Source organism: Perognathus longimembris, chromosome 20 (assembly GCF_023159225.1).
Source record: "Perognathus longimembris pacificus isolate PPM17 chromosome 20, ASM2315922v1, whole genome shotgun sequence".
Classification (NCBI taxonomy): domain Eukaryota; kingdom Metazoa; phylum Chordata; class Mammalia; order Rodentia; family Heteromyidae; genus Perognathus; species Perognathus longimembris.
Window position 1 is genome coordinate 19,708,488 of NC_063180.1, and position 20,884 is coordinate 19,729,371.

Here is a 20,884-nt window from a genome sequence, read left to right on the forward strand (position 1 = left end):
CAAAGCAATGCACCAGCCCCATGCTGGGCCGACCCTCAAGCTCCTGTATCATGGCACAAAATGAGACAGGTGATGTTCTGGGCTAAGTGGCAAAGAGGTGCACACTTGGCTTCTGGTGATCCTTGGAAAATGGTGTGGAGGGAAAAAAACCCAAGCCTTTGCTAGGTCAGTAGCTCACACCAACTGCCAAGGGTCGTGTTGATCTGCTCCAGGAAAGAGACTTCATTTGGGACGGCAGCTGCAATTGGAGCCATCACCTGATTACAGGGACAATAATCCGCAGGCATTCTCCCGTGTCTATCTATCTTCTGCACAGGCCAAATGGGCCAGTGGAGAGAGGGCGGATGGCTGCCCTCCCGCCCCTGCTTCTTTCAAGCTGTTCAATCCCTCAGAAGATGGAGAATTGCTTTTGAATGACTGCCCTGGGAAAGAGGGGGACTTCTGGGGACTTCCACTTGGATCTTTCCATCACAGTGGCCTGGTTCCATGGGTCAGTGCGCCAATGGGGGGTTTTGCTGGCTCCTGTGTCTGTTTATTTCAATTACACAGCCAGAAACTGAGGACACACAGGGCGCACCCATGGCCTCATCCTGTCCGCTCTCAGTCCAGTCTGGGCTCAGATTCCATTGATTACCTATTCACACGAGCCCTGCCACGGCCCACCGCCCAAAGCAGGATTTACCATCTTCCAAAATGACAGGGGGGTTCCTATCACTAAGAGCCAATTGAAATACTCAGTGCTCAGAAGGAGCCTGGGTAGAAATTAATACAATCCTTCTGAAAAACCAATTCAACAACATATAAAGCCAGGCATCAAGATTTTTTTTTCACACACTATTTTTTTTGGGGGGGGGGGGCGGGCGGTAATGGCGTTGGGGTTGAAATCCAGGGCTTCACATGTGTTAGGCAAGCACTGTAAAACAAGATGCTTCAATCAGTCATTTTATGCAGAGTCAAGCTCAATAAAATAAGCCTGGCACAGCGGCTCATGCCTGTAGTCCGAGCTACTCAGGAGGCTGAGATCAGAGGACAGCAGTTTAAAACCAGCCTTGGCAGGAAAGTCTATGAGACTCTTATCTCCAATTAACCACAAGAAACTGGAAGTGGTGTTGTGGCCCAAAGTGCTAGAGCGCTAGCCTTGAGCTGAAGAGCTCAGGGACAGTGCCCAGGCCCAGAGTTCAAGCCCCATGGCCAACAAAAAAATAAAATAAAAATAAAAAATAAGTTGGGAAAAAATACATATATTCAAGGACTCAGGTAGGGGTAGCTCACACTTGTAATCCTACTTATTCAAGAGGCTAAGATCTGAGGATCCAGATTTGACACCAGGTTGGGCAGACATATCTGAGAGACTCTTATCTCTCATTAACCAGCAAAAAGCTAGAAAAGAGGGTGGCTCAAGTGGTAGAGCACCAATCTCCAGCAAAAACAAAACAAAAACGAGTGAGAGCTCAAGGTCCTAAGTTCAAGCTCTAGTACTGACTGGCCCACAGTGGGTAAATAGGGTTAAGTAGTGCTGGAGGCAAGTTATAACTATGCTGAGTTCAAATCTTAGTATCATTAAAAATAAAAACCAGTTAAGCCAATAATATTACATTCACATAAAGATAAATACTCTACCATGAAACACTCTGTTTATGCTAAAACAATTGGATATTGTTTTTGGCCTTTCACATTGGCAAGGACTGTTTTGGAAAGATCAATACTATACCCACTATTGGCAAGAGTGAAGGAAACTTGATATTCTTATGCACTTTTGGCAGTATATACTTCAAAGAAAAAACAAAACACCTCATATCCTTTGACCTAACACTTCCATTTCTTAGAATGTATCCCTCAGGAACACTCTCATAAAGCCACAGGCCAAGTTTAGAAGGGCAGAGGCTAGGAATTCTAAGACTGGAAAGCACCCAGCCAGCCATCAGTAGGGGATGAGTTCAATAATTCATGCTCCAGTCACACAATGAAATGCCTACATCTTATCTTGAATAATTTTTTTCCTTGTTCCTTCCTTCTTTTTCTCCCTCTTTCTTTCTTTCTCTCTCTCTTTTTTTTGAGATGGCTTTTCCCTTGAATTTCAAACGAGCATCTCAAAAGATTATGTCCAGAAATAATTCTCATTTCTCAACACACTGCCCTAGAGTGAAAAGGTTTCACCATTTTCCCGGCGACCCCAGGCAAACCCTACAGACATGCATTTCTTTGGGTGTGTATATGCAATCTGGCAGCACAGTTCCAGAAGTAGGGGGACTGAAGTCCTAAGGTCAGCCTGGGCCACAGCTGGAAAGCCTATCTGAAGAAACAAACTAAAAAGCACAAAGGATTAGGGAATGGCTTAAGGGAGTAGAGCTTTGGCTAGGATGTTCTGAGTTCAATTCCCGGTACTGCCAAAAAGTAAAAATAATATAAGATCCTAAACTATGTGTTCTAGATGCTTCCCGTACTAGGCTGCAGCACCCCCTTCACTGATCCTTGGGAACAGGCAAGCTCTGTCGCACCTTGGGACCCTCTCTCTGGAAAACATTCTTGCCCTCTAATGCAGCAAGTACTTCTTGGCATCTTCTGAGTGGCAGACTGTCCTGGGTGCTGGGGAGATGGGCAAAGCTGGGGCCCTTGTGACTCCCCTTTCCCAGTGGGTCTTCTCAGGGCTGCCTGCCTTAGTTCACTTCTGCCTTTTTCTAATGCTTACACAACTGCCATGACTCAAACATCCATGCCTCAGCCACTCTGTATCCCTTCCCGTTTTATTCCTTTTCCCCAATGCACCCACCATGTCATAGGATACTAATAGACTTGCTGTCAAGTCTCCCCCGTAGAGTGTGAATTTCAAGGGGGTGGGTGGGGGGGGAATGGGGGCAGGAACCATGTCTGCTCTGCACACTGCTTCCCCCTAGTGGCTGGAACAGAGATGGGCACCAGACGGGTACCCGAGTAAAACAACTCAAAACAAAAAAAAAAACAGGCAGATCTATGTGTATTAACCCAGGGTAATGCCCAAGATATAAATACGAAAAGAGTCAAGCTGGGCACGTACCGTTGGCTCATGCCTGTAATCCCTCAGGAGGCTGAGATAAGATCTGAGGATGGCGATTCAAAGCCAGCCCAGGCAGCAAAGTTCATGAAATTCTTTTTGTTTTGGAGGCCTTGGGGCTTGAACTCAAGGCCAGGGCGCTGTCCTTGAGCTGTTTCACTCAAGGCTAGCGCTCTACCACTGTGAGCCACAGCACCACTTCCAGTTTTCCGGTGGTTCATCGGGGATAAGAGTTTCACAGACTTTCCTTTCCCATGGTTGGCTTGAAACCAGGATCTTCGGACCTCAGCCTCCTGAGTAGCTAGGATGTCAGCTAGGATGTTATCTCCTAAAAAGCCAGAAGTGGAGCTGTGGCTCAAGTAGTAGAGCACTAGTCTTGAGCAAAAGAAGCTCTGCAACAGTATCCAGGCCAAAAGTTCAAGCCAAAAAAACGCCCACAAAACAAAAAAAAGCTTAGGACAAGGGTTTGGCCCTGCAGGAGCAGTCAGCCTGTGATAGTGAAGCCAATCCTTGTGGCTCCACGCTTCCTCAGTACCTCTGGGGCAGGTGGGGGGAGGGAAGTCTGGCAAGGGCATGGGCCTTGAGGCACACGTGCCTGGCAGCAACCTTGGGTGGGAGAGGTGTTGTCTCTTTGTTGCTCAATCCCATATCTCACATTGGCCAGAGGGGGGCGATCTTCTAGCCATGACATGAAATCCGGTAGGGTCAGTCAGTGGTGACATTCCCAGGCTGCTTTGCGGTTCTGGCTGCCCCCACAGCAGCAGCTCAGACTGGGCAGGGGCGAGCCCCCCACCCTCCTCTGTGCTGCCCGCTGGCTCCTCCTCCACTATTCTCTCGCTAAATGTCATTGCCAACTGCCCCAGCCAGGCGAGAATGCCACCCCCTTCCTTTTGCGTTCCCCACCCAGGAGTCACCAGACACTGGGTTCTCCACGTCCCACAGTCTGTCATTTCCTCCTCCCCACCACCCCCCCCCCCCCTTAGAATCTCCTCCCTGTTCCTGCTGCTCTGAGCTAGCTCAAAGCCTTCTGGAAGCTTCCTATGGACCCTCTGAAGCTCCAGAAAGGGCAAGGTCAGGTCTGGTTAGTTCACTACCATATCCCCTGGGGCAAAGTGAGGGCCTTGTACAGAGTAGGTGCTCAATAAATGTCAACTGGATGGCAAATGGATAAACACATGAATGTATGTATGAGCCAGCCAGGGAGACAGGAATAGGAGCCTTAACAGAATAGGGCATGTGTTGTAGGAACTAGAGCTGACTTCATCTTGATTAGGGAAACATGGTAGCAAATGTTGGGGGTAGTGGAGCTGACTCCATCTTGATTAGGGAAACATGGTAACAATTGTTAAAATGAAGTTAAATGTTAGGTCAACCTGACCTCTGCTTCTGTAAATGGCTTGCTTAGCTTGTTTGTTGCTTGCTCTACACCCCTGGGTCAACCCCCTATTTTTTTTTTTTTTTTTTTTTTTGCCAGTTCTGGGCCTTGGACTCAGGGCCTGAGCACTGTCCCTGGCTTCTTTTTTGCTCAAGGCTAGCACTCTGCCACTTGAGCCACAGCGCCACTTCTGGCTGTTTTCTGTATATGTGGTGCTGGGGAATCGAACCCAGGGCCTCATGCATACGAGGCAAGCTCTCTTGCCACTAGGCCATATCCCCAGCCTCCCCTGACTTCTTTTTGCTCAAGGCTAGCACTCTGCCACTTGAGCCACAGCGCCACTTCTGGCCATTTTCTGTATATGTGGTGTTGGAGAATCGAACCCAGGGCTTCAAGTATACGAGGCAAGCGCTCTTGCCACTAGGCCATATCCCCAGCCCTCAACCCCCTATATTTGTGCTATGCTTTTACCATTATAAACCCCAGTTATAAACCCCAGCTCGAGGACTGTTAGGGGTAGCAGTTTCAGCTCCCGAGTCTGTCCTGCGTCCCTCCTTGTCAGTTTGCTTTTTGCTTCCCCAATAAATCCATCTTTTTGCTTGAGACTGTCTTTGAGTGGTGGACTCTTGGAGGGAGGTGGAATCTCCTCTCTTGAACTGTGTAACACATAGACACACAGCACTCCCAACCTGCCAGGCCTTGTTCTAGATTCATTTCATGCTCACGATGCTCTATGCCAGGAGAGATTTACCCTATTTTAGAGCTGAGGAAACAAAGTTGATGGGGAAGTTTAGTAATTTAGTAAAGGTCACCCAGCTACTGCCTGGCAAGCTACATCCTGGGTACCAAATCCTCTTGTCCAGGGGCCACAAAAATTAAGACTTGCTTCAACCCAAGCAGCTGTAAAGAAGTCCTGTTCCAGGAGCTGGGAATGTGGCTTAGTGGTAGAGTGCTTACCTTGCATGCATGAAGCCCTGGGTTTGATTACTCAGCACCACATATACAGAAAAAGTCAGAAGTGGCGCTGTGGCACAAGTGATAGAGTGCTAGCCTTGAGCAAAACAAGTTCAGGGACAGGGCCCAGGCCTTGAGTTCAAGTCCCAAGACTGGCAAAAAAAGAAAAAAGAAAGGAAGCCATGTTCTAGACTGGTCTCCTTCTTGGCTGATAAATCAACTAGCATCCAGTTTATAGTGGCCCCCCTGGGTTTATTCCCCTGGAGCCTGCTTCTTGGGGTGGGGGTGGGGGTTCTGATGAAAGAAAATTTCTGTGCCTAGGTGACCGAGAACCACGCTGTGGAAATTGGCCCCGGGAAGCCAGTGAGACGGCAGCACAGGGCACTCTGCTTGTGCCTTCTCCCCTCTGTCTCATCAGGCCTTAAAACCTACCCTAGGGCAGAAGCTTTCAAATCAGTTGGCCGCAGGGAAAGCAAGGGCAGGCATGCCTCTGGGCCTGCCTGCAGGATGTGGGGTGGGGGAGACCAAAGAGTCAGGCCTGGAGGGGGGGAGGGGGGCATCTCTTTACTTCTCCCTGGAGCTGCTCTGCTTTTTTTTTTTTTTTTAAGTCCAGGGTTCTGAAGAAGCTTTCAATCAGAGGACAAGTTCTAGCATTCACAATAACTTGAAAAATCAGTACTTTAGGGAATAAATGTCCTTGTCAAGCCCAAGTGTTCTGCTTCTGTCTATCCTGGTGACATTCAGGGATTCGAATGCAGTAAATTCTAGTACAGGAGAGACAAGGTTGAGCCCCACAAGATCAGTGCCGGCTTCCCACACTGCTCCTGGCCGGCTCCCTGTCTTGCACAGCAGCTCTTGGCTTGTTCCTGCCAAGGGGGTCTGGTTGGTCCAGCCTCATCTCTCTCTCTCTCTCTCTGTGTCTCTCTGTCTTTCTTTCTCTCTCTCTTTTGCCAGTCCTGGCGCTTGAACTCAGGGCCTAGGCACTGTCCCTGAGCATCTTTTGCTCAAGGCTAGCATTCTATTGCTTGAGCCACAGCACTACTCCCAGCCTTTTCTGCTTATGTGCTACTGAGGAACTGAACCCAGGGCTTCATGCATGCTAAGCAAACACTCTTCCACTAAGCCACATTCCAGCTTCAGTCACATCTCTTGGCATCTTCCCAGCCAGCTCTTGGGCCTGCTGTGTGATCAAATAGGAAATTCGTCCCTATTGGCTAAGACCCTTATCATACACCTGGTCAGGTATTAGGTCTATCTTGAGGGGAAGAGAAACTGAGGTTCAAGAAGAGAAATGGGCCAGGCGCTGGTGGCTCATGACTGTCATCCTAGCAACTCAGGGGGCTGAGATCTGAGGATTGTCGTGCCAAGCCAGCCCAGGCAACAAAGGCTGTGAGAATCTTATCCCCAATTAACCACCAGAAAACCAGAACTGGTACTTTGGTTCAAAGTGGTAAAACAGTAGCGTTAAGCAAAAGAGCTCAGGGACAGTGCCCAGGTCCTGGGTTCATACCCCACAACTAACAAAAAATGAGAGAGAGAGAGAGAGAGAGAGAGAGAGAGAGAGAGAGAGAGAGAGAGAGAGATATGTTGAAAATGAAATATACAACTTGTGGGTAGGGATGGGAAGGGAAAAAACTGAAAATGAGGGACAATGTGACACTGTCCAAAAAGAAATGTTCTCTTGACCTGACTTATGTAACTGGAACTACTTTGCACATCACCTTTACAATAACAATAAAACATTAATTAAAAAAATAATAAGCTGGGCGCCAGTGGCTCATGCCTATAATCCTAGCTACTCAAGATGTTGAGATCTGAGGATCATGGTTTGAAGCCAGCTGGGGCAGGAAAGTCTAAGAGACTCTTATCTCCAATGAACCACCTGAAAACCAGAAGTGGCGCTGTGGTTCAAGTGGTAGAGTGCTAGCCTTGAGCTAAAGAACTCAAGGACAGTGCCCAGGCCCAGAGTCAAGCCCCATGACCGAAAGAGAGGGGGGGGGAGAGGGAGAGAGAGGGAGAGAGAGAGAGAGAAATGGATTCATCTAAAGACTCCAATGCAAGCCAGATGCCAGTGGCTCACACCTGTAATCTTAATTACTCAGGAGGCTAAAACCTGAGAATTGTGGTTCAAAGCCAGCCCAGGCAGGAAATGTGTGAGATTCTTATCTCCTATGAACCACCAAAAAGCTAGAAATGGAGCTATGGCTCAAGTGGTAGCACACTAGTCTTGAGCACAAAAGCTCAGGAACAGCACCCAGACACTGAGTTCAAGCCCCAGGATCCGCATTAAAAAAAAAAAAAAAAAGAGGTAGTGTCCTTGTTCTCAATCTTGCTCCCCACCCCCTTGCAGGAAGATTCCCCCAAAACCACCTCTAGCCTCTGCATGGTTCCTATTTTATGTTACTTTTGCCCATCAACAAACCTTTGAGCAGGGCCAAGATGGTGATACCATCACCACTCTTCCCCACCTGTTCTCCTGGTGTTGCCACCAGCCAGGTTGGTGGAGGGTCCTTAGCAACTTCCTCCTCTTTTTTCCAACATGCCAGGCTGGTGTGAGCCTCCCCCTCCCCCGCCCCCCCCCCCCCCCCCCGCCCATTCTATGGTCCCTTCCCCAGCCATACCCTGTTGATGAGCTCGCCAACCATGCCTGTCCAGGAGCCATTGGGCTCTGGAGCCCCATACAGCCCGTCTTCTACCAGCCGCAGGCGGTAGCGGAAGCGGAGCAGCTCAGCCAGCTCCCGCAGCATGTCCACGCAGAAGCCCTCGAAGCGCTCATTCCCTGACAGGGCCTGGAAGTTGGGCCTGCGCATGACGTACGGGTTCTCCTGGATGGGCAAAAGACAGCAGGGGTCAGAGATCAGGCACATGGGGGTGGAATCAGGGGCCAAATTAGGGATCCTGAGGTCCAGGCAGAATCAGGGGATCTGGACTGAGCAGGTTTCTGCTCACAGATTCACCGCACACCTTCTGCACGGAGAAATGTTCTGTGGGGGCTGGGTGCCAGTGGCTCACGCCTGTAATCACAGCTACTCAGGAGGCTCAGATCTGAGGAGTGTGGTTGAAGCCAGCCTGGGAAGGAAGGTCTGTGAGACTCTAATCTCCAGTCAACCACAAGAAACCTGGAAGTGGCGCTGTGACTCAAAGTGGTAGAGGACTAGCCTTGAGCAAAAAACAAAACTCAAGGACAATGTGCAGGCTCTGAGTTCAAGCCTCACCACTGGAAAAAAAATCTCTGTGGGGAGAAGATGCTGGACACGCGGGGAAAAAGCATGCGGATCCTGTGAGCCTCTGGCACAATGCAGGAGCCCTTTGATTACTTACTCATTTTATTTTATTTTTTTTTAAAGGCAGGTCTTACTATGTATCCCAGGGTAGCTTTCAATTCTTACCTCTCCTGCCTCAGCCTCCTCAGTGCTGGAATTATAGGTGTGCACTGCCTGGCTTGCAGGAGGCCCAGCTTAGTCTACACAGCCAACCTGATGTTCATTGGTTTCCAACCAAAAAGCTTGTAGGGGAGGGAGGGAACTTCAAACAAAGCACACGGGATAGCACCATGGGGTGTGCCAAACAGTAAGAGGGCTTTCAGATGTGTGTGTGTGTGTGGTGGTCTAGTGCTCTACCTCTTGAGTCACAGCTCTACTTCTGGGACTTCTGGTGGTTCACTGGAGATAAGAGTCTCTCAGACTTTCCTTTCCAGGGCTGGCTTCAAATCATGATCCTTAGATCTCATCTCCTGAGTAGCTAGGGTGACAGGTGTGAACCACCAGAGCCCAGCTTCAGATTTTTTTTTATTATGCCCTCTTTTATATTGTGATAGTTTACAACTTAAGTTACACATACACATACACACACAAGTAGACTTAATTCTAAAAAGCAGTCCTTCCTTTCAGTAACCTTGGGTGTCACACACTAACATTTCCTATTTGGTTGCCCTTCGTTTTCTCACACGGCCAGGAGTGACTCACATCTACTTCCTGAGCCACCAAAGGGCCTGCAAGGCATCCTCGCCAGGATTTCACTCCAGCCTAAGGCTGTCCGGGAAAGCAGGCCTGCCAGGCCAGATGGTACAATTTTGAGAGCACTGCCTGGCTTGCAGGAGGCCCAGCTTAGTCTACACAGCCAACCTGATGTTCATTGGTTTCCAACCAAAAAGCTTGTAGGGGAGGGAGGGAACTTCAAACAAAGCACACGGGATAGCACCATGGGGTGTGCCAAACAGTAAGAGGGCTTTCAGATGTGTGTGTGTGTGTGGTGGTCTAGTGCTCTACCTCTTGAGTCACAGCTCTACTTCTGGGACTTCTGGTGGTTCACTGGAGATAAGAGTCTCTCAGACTTTCCTTTCCAGGGCTGGCTTCAAATCATGATCCTTAGATCTCATCTCCTGAGTAGCTAGGGTGACAGGTGTGAACCACCAGAGCCCAGCTTCAGATTTTTTTTTATTATGCCCTCTTTTATATTGTGATAGTTTACAACTTAAGTTACACATACACATACACACACAAGTAGACTTAATTCTAAAAAGCAGTCCTTCCTTTCAGTAACCTTGGGTGTCACACACTAACATTTCCTATTTGGTTGCCCTTCGTTTTCTCACACGGCCAGGAGTGACTCACATCTACTTCCTGAGCCACCAAAGGGCCTGCAAGGCATCCTCGCCAGGATTTCACTCCAGCCTAAGGCTGTCCGGGAAAGCAGGCCTGCCAGGCCAGATGGTACAATTTTGAGAGCATTTAGAAGCCTAGATTGCTCTGCAAAAATCTCCTGATTATGAATGTTAGCAACTAATAATTTTAATACCTTTTTTTTTTTTTAGGCCAAACAAACACACCTGTCACTTTGTAATCTCTGGCCTTTTGCTACAATGACTATTTCTGAGGATCAGAAGTAAATTTTACTGAACCTATCATGCAAAAAGGAAAAAAAAAAAACCACACCACAAAAGCAGAAAGAATATTCAAAGTGCTAGGAGATGAGTTATACCTAGGGTTGACCCAAAACAAAAGGAAAAGTTATGTTGACATAGTTATTACCTAAAGGGCTGACAATATGGTATCGCTTTGAACAAATGGACAAAGGACTTAGGCTGGGCACCACTGGCTCACACCTATAATCCTAGCTACTTGGGAGGCAGAGATTGGGGATAGTGGTTGAAGCCAGCCCAGGCAGAAACACAGGACCCTAAATAGATAAATGTGCCTGACATCCTAGCCATCTGGAAAATATAAAATGCCAAGGTCCAGGCTGGCCTGGACATATATACATGACCCCATTTAAAAAATAATGAAGAACTGGGTGTCAGTGGCTCATGCCTGCCTGTTATCCTAGCTACTCAGGAGGCTGAGATCTGAGGATAGGGGTTCTAAGTCAGCCAAGGCAGAAAAGTCCTTGTGAAACTCTTCTCTCCAATGAACCACCAGAAAACCAGAAGTGATGCTGTGGTTCAAAGTGGTAAGGGCTAGCCTTGAGCACAAAGGAGCTCCTGGACAATGCCCAGGCCCTGAGTTCAAGTCCCACAACCACCACCACCAAAATAATGAAGATAGCACAGGCTGGGGGCATAGCTTAAGAAGTAGAAAGTCTGTAAGAGTGAGGCTCTGAGTTCAACAACAACTCTCAGTACAACCAAAAAGAAAAGAACTTAGGACTGAAGAATGAGATCTCCAATGACTACATTATAAGTATCTGCCTTACACAAGGGCCTTACACTAACATGAGTATTATTAGACGTGGTTTTTTTTGTTTTTGTTTTTTTTTTAATTAAAATTTTTTGACAAGGTGTTGTGCAAAGGGGATTAGATTTGTTTTTACACATACTTGAAGGGAGGGCAAAGGGCCTCTCAGTCATCTTTCATAATTACTGGACTCTGCAATAAATGTGGCTGTGATATGCCACAGCTTCATCCATCAGAAAGGGAGCCCACTTTTCTATGCCTTGGGTCAAGACGCTGGCCTTGGCCATCAGAACCTGGTGGAGATGAAGCTGTGTGGATTTCAGAGCTTTCAGAGCAGCTGTTAGGACCAGAGGTTGAGGAAATGTCAGGACGTTCAGGCCAGACTGAAGGATGACACACAGATTAGGTAAAGCATGATAGCCAACAGACCATCTAGACCTTCTGGTGTAAGCGGGATGCAGCCACAGTGTGCTCAGGCAGGACCAGGCAGGACTGCCCAATGGATAACAAAGAACAATGAGAAACAACAAATAATTAGCCGGGCACTAGTGGCTCATGCCTGTAATCTTAGATCTCTCTGAGACTGAACTCTGAGGATCTCATTTGAAGCCAGCTGGGGGCAGAGAAGTCCCCAAGACTCTTATCTCCCATGAATCACCAAGAAAAAAAAAAAAGCCAAAAGTGGAGCTGTGGCTCAAGTGGTAGAGCATAAATAAATAAATCTCAGGGATAGCGCCCAGGCCCTGAGTTCAAGCCCCAGGATGGATACATTTTTAAAATAAAGGCAATATTCTAAGTTCTAAGTTTCTATGTTTGGGGGTGACTTGTTACACAGCAATGGGTGAAAGTGTCCCCCCATTCAGCCAGGTCTTGTCATGGCACTGCCCTCTACGACCCCACAGCGTCCTACAGCTGAAGAACAACAGGAACAGGACCAAGGATGGAGGGAGGCTCGCACTTTTTCTTCCTCTCTCTCTCTCTCCTTAGCTGTTTCTCCAAATCAAAAATTATGGAACTGGGAGCAGGAATGTGAGATAAGACTAAGAATAGCGTCGCGAGCAAGCGTTCTCGTGGGCTTGCTGTGTGACAGGTCCGCTGTCAGCGTGGGAGGCCGGTATTATTACCTGTGTTAGAGATGAGGACAGCGAGGTCCAGAGAAGGGAAGTCGTAAATGACTGAGGACAAGTCATGTGACTCCAAAGCAATGCTCTGCCACCCTCTGCCAGACCAAGCTCAACGGACAGAACCAGAGAGTGGGCACGGGAGAAGCCAGACAGAGAGACGGAGGACCTGGGTTGTTGGGTATTGAGGCTGGAGAATTAAAAAAAAAAATAAATTCAAGAATCCTAAAGACAGGTTTCCCAGACTGGAGCGGGACGCTTTCACACAGCCCTTCCTAGGACACAGAGGAGGGAAAGCAAGGCTTAGGCCCAAGGTCAAAGCTAAAGCAAGGCAGAAGGAAGGGGAGACAAGGCCCAGCTATGCCCTCTGAAGCTACTAGAACAAGCTCAACTCCAAATTCAGGATGGAGGAACTTGGGACTTATAGAAACAAAAACAGAGGGCCTGGGAGAGAAAACAACGGTCTAGCCGGGTGCTGGTGGCTCACACCTGTCATCCTAGTACTCAGGATGTAGGCTTGAAGCCAGCCTGGGCAGGAAAGTCTGTCAGACTCTTATCTCCAATTAATGAACCAAAAGCCCTAAGTGGTGCTACAGTTCAAAGAGGTACAGCATTAGCTCAGGGACAGAGCCCAGGCCCTGAGTGAAAGCCTTGGGATCTCTCTCTCTCTCTCTCTCTCTCACACACACTCATCAATCAAGACTAAAATTCTTACATAACAATCTGTAAGAGAATCTTATACAGAAGCCCAACATTGGGGATGGGCATCAAGGTACTGGTAAAATTCTAGACTCTCTCTTACAAATGGCTGTGCATCTGGACAAAAACACTGGTCCAAGAATCATTGCAGCAATGCTTATGGTAGGAACAAAGGCTGAAACAACCTAATTTGGGACAAGTTAAAAAAGATCATCAATGTCACAAAAGAATTCTAGGCAGTTACTGAATTAGCAAGGTCTATAAGATATATTAAGAGTGACAAAAAAAAAAAGCCAAGCTACAGAACAATGTGTACGATACACTGTTCTTTGGGAAAGAAGGAACAGGGGTATGCCTGTACATGCAGAGACATTTCTGGAAGCTTGTGGGCCTCTGACAAAGGAAAATGAGGCAAGAAGAGAAGCTAATTCTTCACTTCGTAACCCCTGCATCCTCTGAATTCTATTTTATCTAGATTTTCATCATTTTCTTTTATTTGTCTTTCTTCCTTTTTTTTTTTGGCCAGACCTGGGCTTTGAACTCAGTGCCTAAGCACTATTCCTGAGCTTCTTTTGTCCAAGGCGCTTAGCACTCTACCACTTGAGCCACAGCACCACTTCTGGCTTTTCCTGTTTATGTGGTACTAAGGAATCAAACCCAAGGCTTCATGCATGCTAGGCAAGCACTCTATCACTAGACCACATTCTCAGCCCCAGATTTACATCATTTTCTGTTCCTCACTCAAGTGCCATGAAATTTTGTTTTGTTTTATTTTTTCAAGACAAGGTCTGATTACCCTAGACTGCAATTCCAAGTGGACTGCAGATATAAATGGAAATTAAGTTTCAATATTTTATTATTTATTTATTATTTGCAGGTCATGGGACTTGAATTCAGGGTATGGGATCTGTCCCTGAGTCTCTCTGTGCTCAAGAACAATGTTCTATCACTTGAGCAACAGCACCACTTCCAGCTTTTTCTGTTTATGTGGTACTGAGGAATTGAACCCAAGGCTTCATGCATGCTAGGCAAGCACTCCACCACTAAGCCACATTCCCAGCCCCAAATATATTCTTTATGTCTCCAATAGTATCCTTTTTTTTTTCTTTGTACCAGTCCTGGGGCTTGAACTCAAGGCCTGGATATTGTTCCTGAGCTTTTGTGCACAAAGCTAGTGCTCTACCACTTGAGCCACAGCTCCACTAACTCCAATTTCCTTATAAAAACAGAAACAAAAACCTAGAAAAAAACTGGAGTAAAGATTTCCCAAAATAAGATTTCCTAATAGTGACTAATCACAGAAAGATGGTCAAACGCAAACACATATCACCCAACATGGCCTTTATACACTCACACATGAAGAACAGCTAGAATTCTCCATCATGTGTCACTGGGCAGGGAATGAAGTAGGTACAACCACTTTGGAAACTGTGAAGACACTGCCAACCCAGCAGTTCCACTCCTTGAAACATACTCAGGAGAAATGCCAATGTGAAATCACCAAAAGTCACACACCAGACTATATCTAGCTATACCATTCACAGTCAGCCAAAAGACCTAGAAATAGTTCAAACGTCTATCTGCATTGGACAGGTAAGTAAATTGGGGTGCATTCATAGCACAGAACATATGAGATGATAGGTGACACAGATGGATTTTGTAAATGCAATGTTGAGTAAAAGGAGCAAGCTACAAGACACAAGGACACACAGTATGACACCTTTTCCAAGTCTTATGAGTGGGAAAGGCTGTGGAGCACATGGTAGGAGAAGTTTGAGATGCTGACTCCCCTGGGCACATTAGAGACTAGAAGGGTCACAAAGAGGCGTCAGGAGTGGTAAACTGGTTGCATAAATGCATTCAGTTTTTTGTTTGCTTGTATGCCAGTCCTGGGACTTGAACTCAGGGCCTAGGTACTGTTTCTAGCCTTTCAGCTGAAGGTAGGTAGCACTCTACTACTTAAGCCACAGCTCCACTTCTAGATATATATGTATATATTTTTTGGTGATTCATTGGAAATCAGAGTCTCAGGGACTTTTCTCTGCCGGGACTGGCTTTGAGCCACAGTCTTCAGATCTCAGCCTCCTGAGCAGTTAGGATTACAGGTGTGAGCCACTGGTGCCTGGCTCAGTGTGTGAAAACTCAGCAGGAAGTAACACTGAGAAGTTTCTAGGGATATTTTAATTTTTTGCCACGCTGGAGGTGGATCCCAGAGCATTATGCATGCCAGGCAAGTGCTCTGTCACTAAGATGTGTCCTGAACCTTACAATTTACACAAGTTTCAATGTACAGGTTTCATTTTAATAAAATCTGTTGAGGTGGGAATGTAGCTCAGTGGTAGAGCGCTTGTTCAAATTCTTTGGTTCCATTCCCAGCATACACACAGACACAAACACATGCATGCACATTCCTCTTAAAAGTAAAACTTGCTGGGCACTGGTGGCTTACACCTATCATCTTAGCTACTCAGAAAGCTGAGATCTGAGGATCACAGTTTGAAGCCAGCCTGGGCAGGAAAGTCTGTGAGACTCTTTTTTGTTTGTTTGTTTTTTCCAGTTATGGGGCTTGAACTCTGGGCAATGTACCTGAGCTCTTCAGCTGGAGCATAGTGTTCTACCACTTGCGCCACAGTGCCACTTCCTGTTTTCCAGTGGTTCATTGGAGTTAAGAGTCACACAGGGACTTTTCTGCCCAGGCTGGCTTTGAACGGCGATCTTCGGATCTCAGCCTCCTGAGAAGCTACAGGAGTGAGTCACCAGTGCCCAGCTCTGTGAGACTCTTATGTCCAATGAGCCATCAGGAAACCAGAGGTGGAGCTGTGGCTCAAAGTGGTAGAGTACTAGAGCTGAGGGACAGCGTCCAGGCCCTGAGTTCAAATCTCACGACCACTCCCCCTCAAAAAGTAAATCTCACCCTCAAAAAGTAAAAAAGTAAAGTAGGGTAGATTCTAGAATACTTCTCACAAAAGCTGACTGCCATTCATGAACCTGGGCCTCCAATCCACATCTGTGGCTTCTTAGCATGTAGTTTATCTGACTCTGATCTGGCCTATACCCCTCACTTGAAAGGAACTTAACACAGAAAAAAGAGGCCTGCTCAGGTCACACAGGGTGTAGCAATGCCAGCCCTCCCCCAAATAGCCAAAACCAAGGTAAGATGGCACAAAGAACAAGTGTACAGGCTTTGTCAACTCAAACCAGCTCTGGCACCTTCTGGATTTTACATAAGCCTCTTGTGCCTTGGATTGCCACGTTCGTTGCCAAGTATGCTTGGAGGGTCAGGCAGGACATGGAGGAGGCTGGCTGAGCACCGGTATTGAAGGCTCCCAGGGCCCAGGGAATCTCGGGACCTCTTTTCTAGATGATGGTGTAGAGAGTGGGCAGTTAGAAGACTTGAGACAGGAAAGGATGGAAGTCCCCCTGCCCCAGGGCAGTGACGCTCACCAACACCCTAGCCCCAAAGCTCCCGGTGAGGTTTGTCACAGCCAGAGGCGCCATCAGAATCGACTGTGATGATTGAAGCTGGTGGCGAAGGGCAGACTGTGGCATGGCCTCATCACCTCAGGACTTCTGTACCGGCTCTGGCCCTGTCGGGCCTCTCCATCCTGGAGCCAGCAACTCCTCTCTCCACGCTGGAGTTGTGAGCTCCACTCCAGGACAGCCCCAATCTGTACTTCATCCAGCAACCTCGGTTCCCTGACATGACCAGCCATCAGCCACCAAGTCCCATCTATACCCCCCCCCACCCTCCACCTCGTGCCAGTCCTGGGGCTTGAACTCAGGCCCTGGGCACTGTCCCTGAGCTTTTTTGCTCAAGCCTAGTGCTCTACCACTTTGAGCCACAACTCTACTTCTGGTTTTCTGGTGGTTCATTGGAGGTAAGAGTCTCATGGACTTTCCTGCCTGAGCTGGCTTTGAACCATGATCCTCAGATCTCAGCCTTCTGAGTAGATAGGATTATAGATATGAGCCACTGGCGCCTGGCTTGCACTTACATCAGAACTCCCTTGCTCCTCCACCCTGGCCTCCTCTCCTCCCCCAGAGACCCCTGCTGTGGGCTGGGGAACTTTTTGATGCTAGGGTCAGACCTCGCCCTTCTGGCTCAGCACTGTCTCTCCAGGGTAAAGTGTGAATACAAGTAGGCCTCAGAGACACTTCCCCCTCAGCTCCTGGGAGCATCTCCATATCCCTCCCCAGTATCAGACTCCTCCATGTTTGCTAGATGCCAGGCATGGCTCTGGGCATGACACACATTATGTCTAGCCAGCCCAGTTGGAATCACATCTCAATAACAGGTGCCTGGCCAGAGATCCATGTCAGAAAATGCTGGTGTAAGTAAAGGGAGCATTCATCTAGCATGTGTGAGGCCCATAAACGATCGATGGATGGATGGATGGAACTGTTGGCGAGCAAATGGCTATGCATGCTAAGGCTGCTGCTTCCCCATCCAAGTGCCTGCCAAGCCAGATGTTCTTTGCTCCACAACTCCTGTGGAACTTCTAAACTTTGTAGCTAGCCTGCTCTGTGAGGTCTACCAAAGGCCTCTCAGGCTCCACTGATAGCTCCATTTTTCTGGGAACCCCCACTTTATTGCTCTGGGTTGGAATGACTATGTCCTGGTGGGTTCCCCCTCCATCAGGCTGTGACTCATGCCTGAGCCTCCAGAATTTGTGTGAGGCCAGGGCACACAGAGGCTTCAGCAAGGATTTCAGAATGAATGAGCAAAGCAGTCCATCAAGAGAAGAATGAATGCCAGGAAGAGAACAATATTGGCTCCTGGTCCTCAGAGGGAGGAGTGTGAAAGAGATGCTCTCCTGATATCCTCCCCCTGACCTCTGCCCTTCCTGTCCCCCCAAAGGGCCCATCTCTTCCTTGACCCTACCCCCAGGGACAGGCCACACACACACACATCCTCTGCAGAGGTGCTGATGGCTCCGGGCCAGCCCCCGGGGCCCCTGGGTGAGGCTGTGAGGACGTGTCTGGCTCCCTGTGTGCAAGCCATCTGTCTCCTCTATGGCAGGCTCACTGGCCCTCCTCCAGAGGGACTCAAAGTCCACTTTACATCAGGGGCTCCCTGGGGATCGAGGGAATAACTCATCACTGGCTGCTTACAGAAATTTCTGACACCCTGTGGAACCCACTGGAAATGGTCGCTGAACCTCGGGATCACAGCCCTCAGCTGACCCATCGCCATGGCTCCCACAGACATGAGACAGCCTGGCACACTGGCACATTGTCGGGCCCCTAGGCCAGCTGCTCAGGGAAGTTCTTGCTCTCCTGGCCCTGTGAATCTGTGTGTCACCCCCTGCCTGCCACCATGCCTGGCAGGGGACGGCAGGGGGAGGCAGGGGAAGGCAGGGGAAGGGCCGGGCAAGAGGCCTGGCACTCAGCTCTATCCCAGAGACATGCTCTGAGTTTTCTTACCCTCCACATGGGAAATTAAGTAGCTGGTGGCTCACACCTGTCATCCTAGCTACTCAGGAAGCTGAGATCTGAGGATCATGGTTCAAAGGCAGCCTGGGCAGGAAACTCTGTGAGATTTATCTCCAATTAACCTCCAGAAAACCATAAAGGGAGCTGCAGCTCAAAGTGCTAGAGTACTGGCCTTGAGCGAAAACTCAGGGAGAGCTCCCAGGACCTGAGTTCAAACCCCATGACCAATCAAACAAATAGAGACTCCAGGAAAGGGACTAGCATGCTGCCTGGTGTAGAAGGGGTGCTTGATAAAGTAGCTGACAAACCAAGGTCCCTCCATCTCTGATTTGCCACCGTGCAGGGGTGGCAGCCCCTGTGCAAGGACAATCAATGTCCTTGGCTGCTGCTCAGGTAGGGAGAAGACTGGAGCTTCAGAGTCCAGTCATCAAGACTCTGGCTTGTGCTTTCTGTGTGACCCTGGGCAAGTGGCAACATCTCTCTGATCTTGTTTCCACATCTCCAAGATGGATACCGAAGTTGGTGTTTATCAACATACTAGGTTGGCTGGCAGGTGGGATAAGATGACCACTCTAGCCTTGTACAAGGAGCCAGAGGGAGGAGCCAGTCTTCCAGGGTAGCCTGTGTCTTCCCCTGTTGTTGCAATGGTTCAGGTGCTGGATCAGGGGTGTCTGAGCGCCCATGTCACATTCCCTGCTCATCTGTTCAGTGACCAATGCCAGTCAAGGCATTTCTCCAACTCAGGGGAACTAGGATGGGCCAGGGTGCTGCTCAGGGAAGATCCAACATTTGGGGCCCTCCATTGATTTGCTCCCCCTCCCCCGTGTCACTCACCAGGATGGTCGTGACTACCAATGTCTTGTTGGCCAGCGTCTGTGACAGATTGATGTCCAGGGTGGTGGCATTCATGGCCAGGGTCCGGTTGGAGTACCATACTCCTATCTGGGGAGGGGGGGAGCAGAGAGGGTGCTGTCAGTACAGTCCCCACCCCTCTGCTCCCCACCAGGCCTCTGGCACTGCCCTGTCTTGCTCACCTCACGGTGGCCCTGCCGGGACTTTTCCAGGATCCGCAGGGTGTAGTTGGTCCTCTGCCCTTTGCTGTTGAATTCGACCCGTCCGGTCAGCCCATCATACTCTACCTAGCAGGGCGGGAGGTGGGGCAAAGGGAGGGGAGGCAGGGCCCAGAGATGGACCAAAAGGTCCAGCAGACACAAGACAGCCACAGAAAAAGACATTGAGACAGGAGACGAAGGCATGGGAGAGAAGGGAAGGGTCACAGAGAAGAGAGAGAAGAGAAGAGAAGAGAAGAGAAGAGAAGAGAAGAGAAGAGAAGAGAAGAGAAGAGAAAGGAGAGAAGAGAAGAGAAGAGAAGAGAAGAGAAGAGAAGAGAAGAGAAAGGAGAGAAGAGAAGAGAAGAGAAGAGAAGAGAAGAGAAGAGAAGAGAAGAGAAGAGAAGAGAAGAGAAGAGAAGAGAAGAGAAGAGGAGAGGAGAGAAGAGAAGAGGAGAAGAGAAGAGAAGACAACACACACAGGGCAATCAGTGGACACAGCACATCCCAGCCAGGGACAGGACAGCAGGAGTGGACAGATGGGGGGGCGGGAAGAGGCACAGAGATGGGAATGGAGGTGGGGGAGAAGGCAGAGGGCCACAGGGTGGACACAGTGAGTTCCCCTGCCAAGGCGGCTGCTGTCCCGCCTCCCTCTCTCTCCTCATCCTCTCTCCCCTGCTCCTGGCTCACCATGCGCAGGTAGTTCATGAGGCTGGTCCCATGAGGCCAAATGTTGGCCGAAGTACAGGCCAGCGGCTTGACACCGATCTCCTGGCTGCGATTCAGCTCGCGGACAGCGCTCACCACCACGTGCACGGCGTCAAACATCAGGGCAGCTGAGAGCTGAGGCAGGGACAGGAGTGAGGTGGGTTGGGAGAGAGGCAGTTCAGCTGGGGGGAGCCCAGCAGGCTCCTATGGTGCGACCCACAAGCCCTCAGTTGTCCTCTCAGGAGTAGCAAAACTGGGTCATGAGGGAGGAAGGGATGCTGGTGACTTTCTCAGGGCAGAAGACAACAGTGGGGCCTGGGCAACGGTGTCTCATGCCTGTAACCCTGGCTACTCAAGAGGCTGAGATCTGAGGATCACGGTTCAAAGCCAACCTGGACAAGAAAGTCCATGAGACTCTTATCTCGAATTAAGAACCCCACCACCCAAAAAACAACAACAAAAAGGAAATGGAGCTGTGGCTCAAGTGGTAGAATACTAGCCTTGGGCAACAAAACTCAGGGACAATGCTCAGGCCCTAAGTTCAAGCACTAGAACTAGCACAAAAAAAGAAAAAAAGGAAGATGACAGTGGGAAAGGGGTGCATACTGTCCAATCTGTACATAGCACATCTATCTGGGGAAGGGAATGTCTAAGAGCTTGTCTGATGGGCTAGTGTGTCTCCCTCACGGCCTGGGAATCTGTCTGGCCAGTGCAGGCGAGGAAGGCAGCCACTGAGCCCTCTGACTGACCTGGGCACCCCTGTGTGAGCAGGCAGCAGTTGACATACAGTTAAGTGCAGTCAGGGGGACAGGACAGTAAGATACCCCCTGGGCCCAGGAAGC

General features: G+C 49.0%; 1 protein-coding gene across 1 annotated transcript in view; it reads right to left on the reverse strand.

Annotated features, from left to right (window-relative positions):
- Positions 1-20,884, reverse strand: part of Grik5 (glutamate ionotropic receptor kainate type subunit 5) — a 51,574-nt gene that overhangs the window by 15,661 nt on the left and 15,029 nt on the right. Inside the window, 4 exon segments of the mRNA XM_048329446.1 lie at positions 7,982-8,185; positions 19,120-19,227; positions 19,320-19,424; positions 20,025-20,177. Coding sequence (XP_048185403.1) covers positions 7,982-8,185; positions 19,120-19,227; positions 19,320-19,424; positions 20,025-20,177 — 570 coding nt within the window.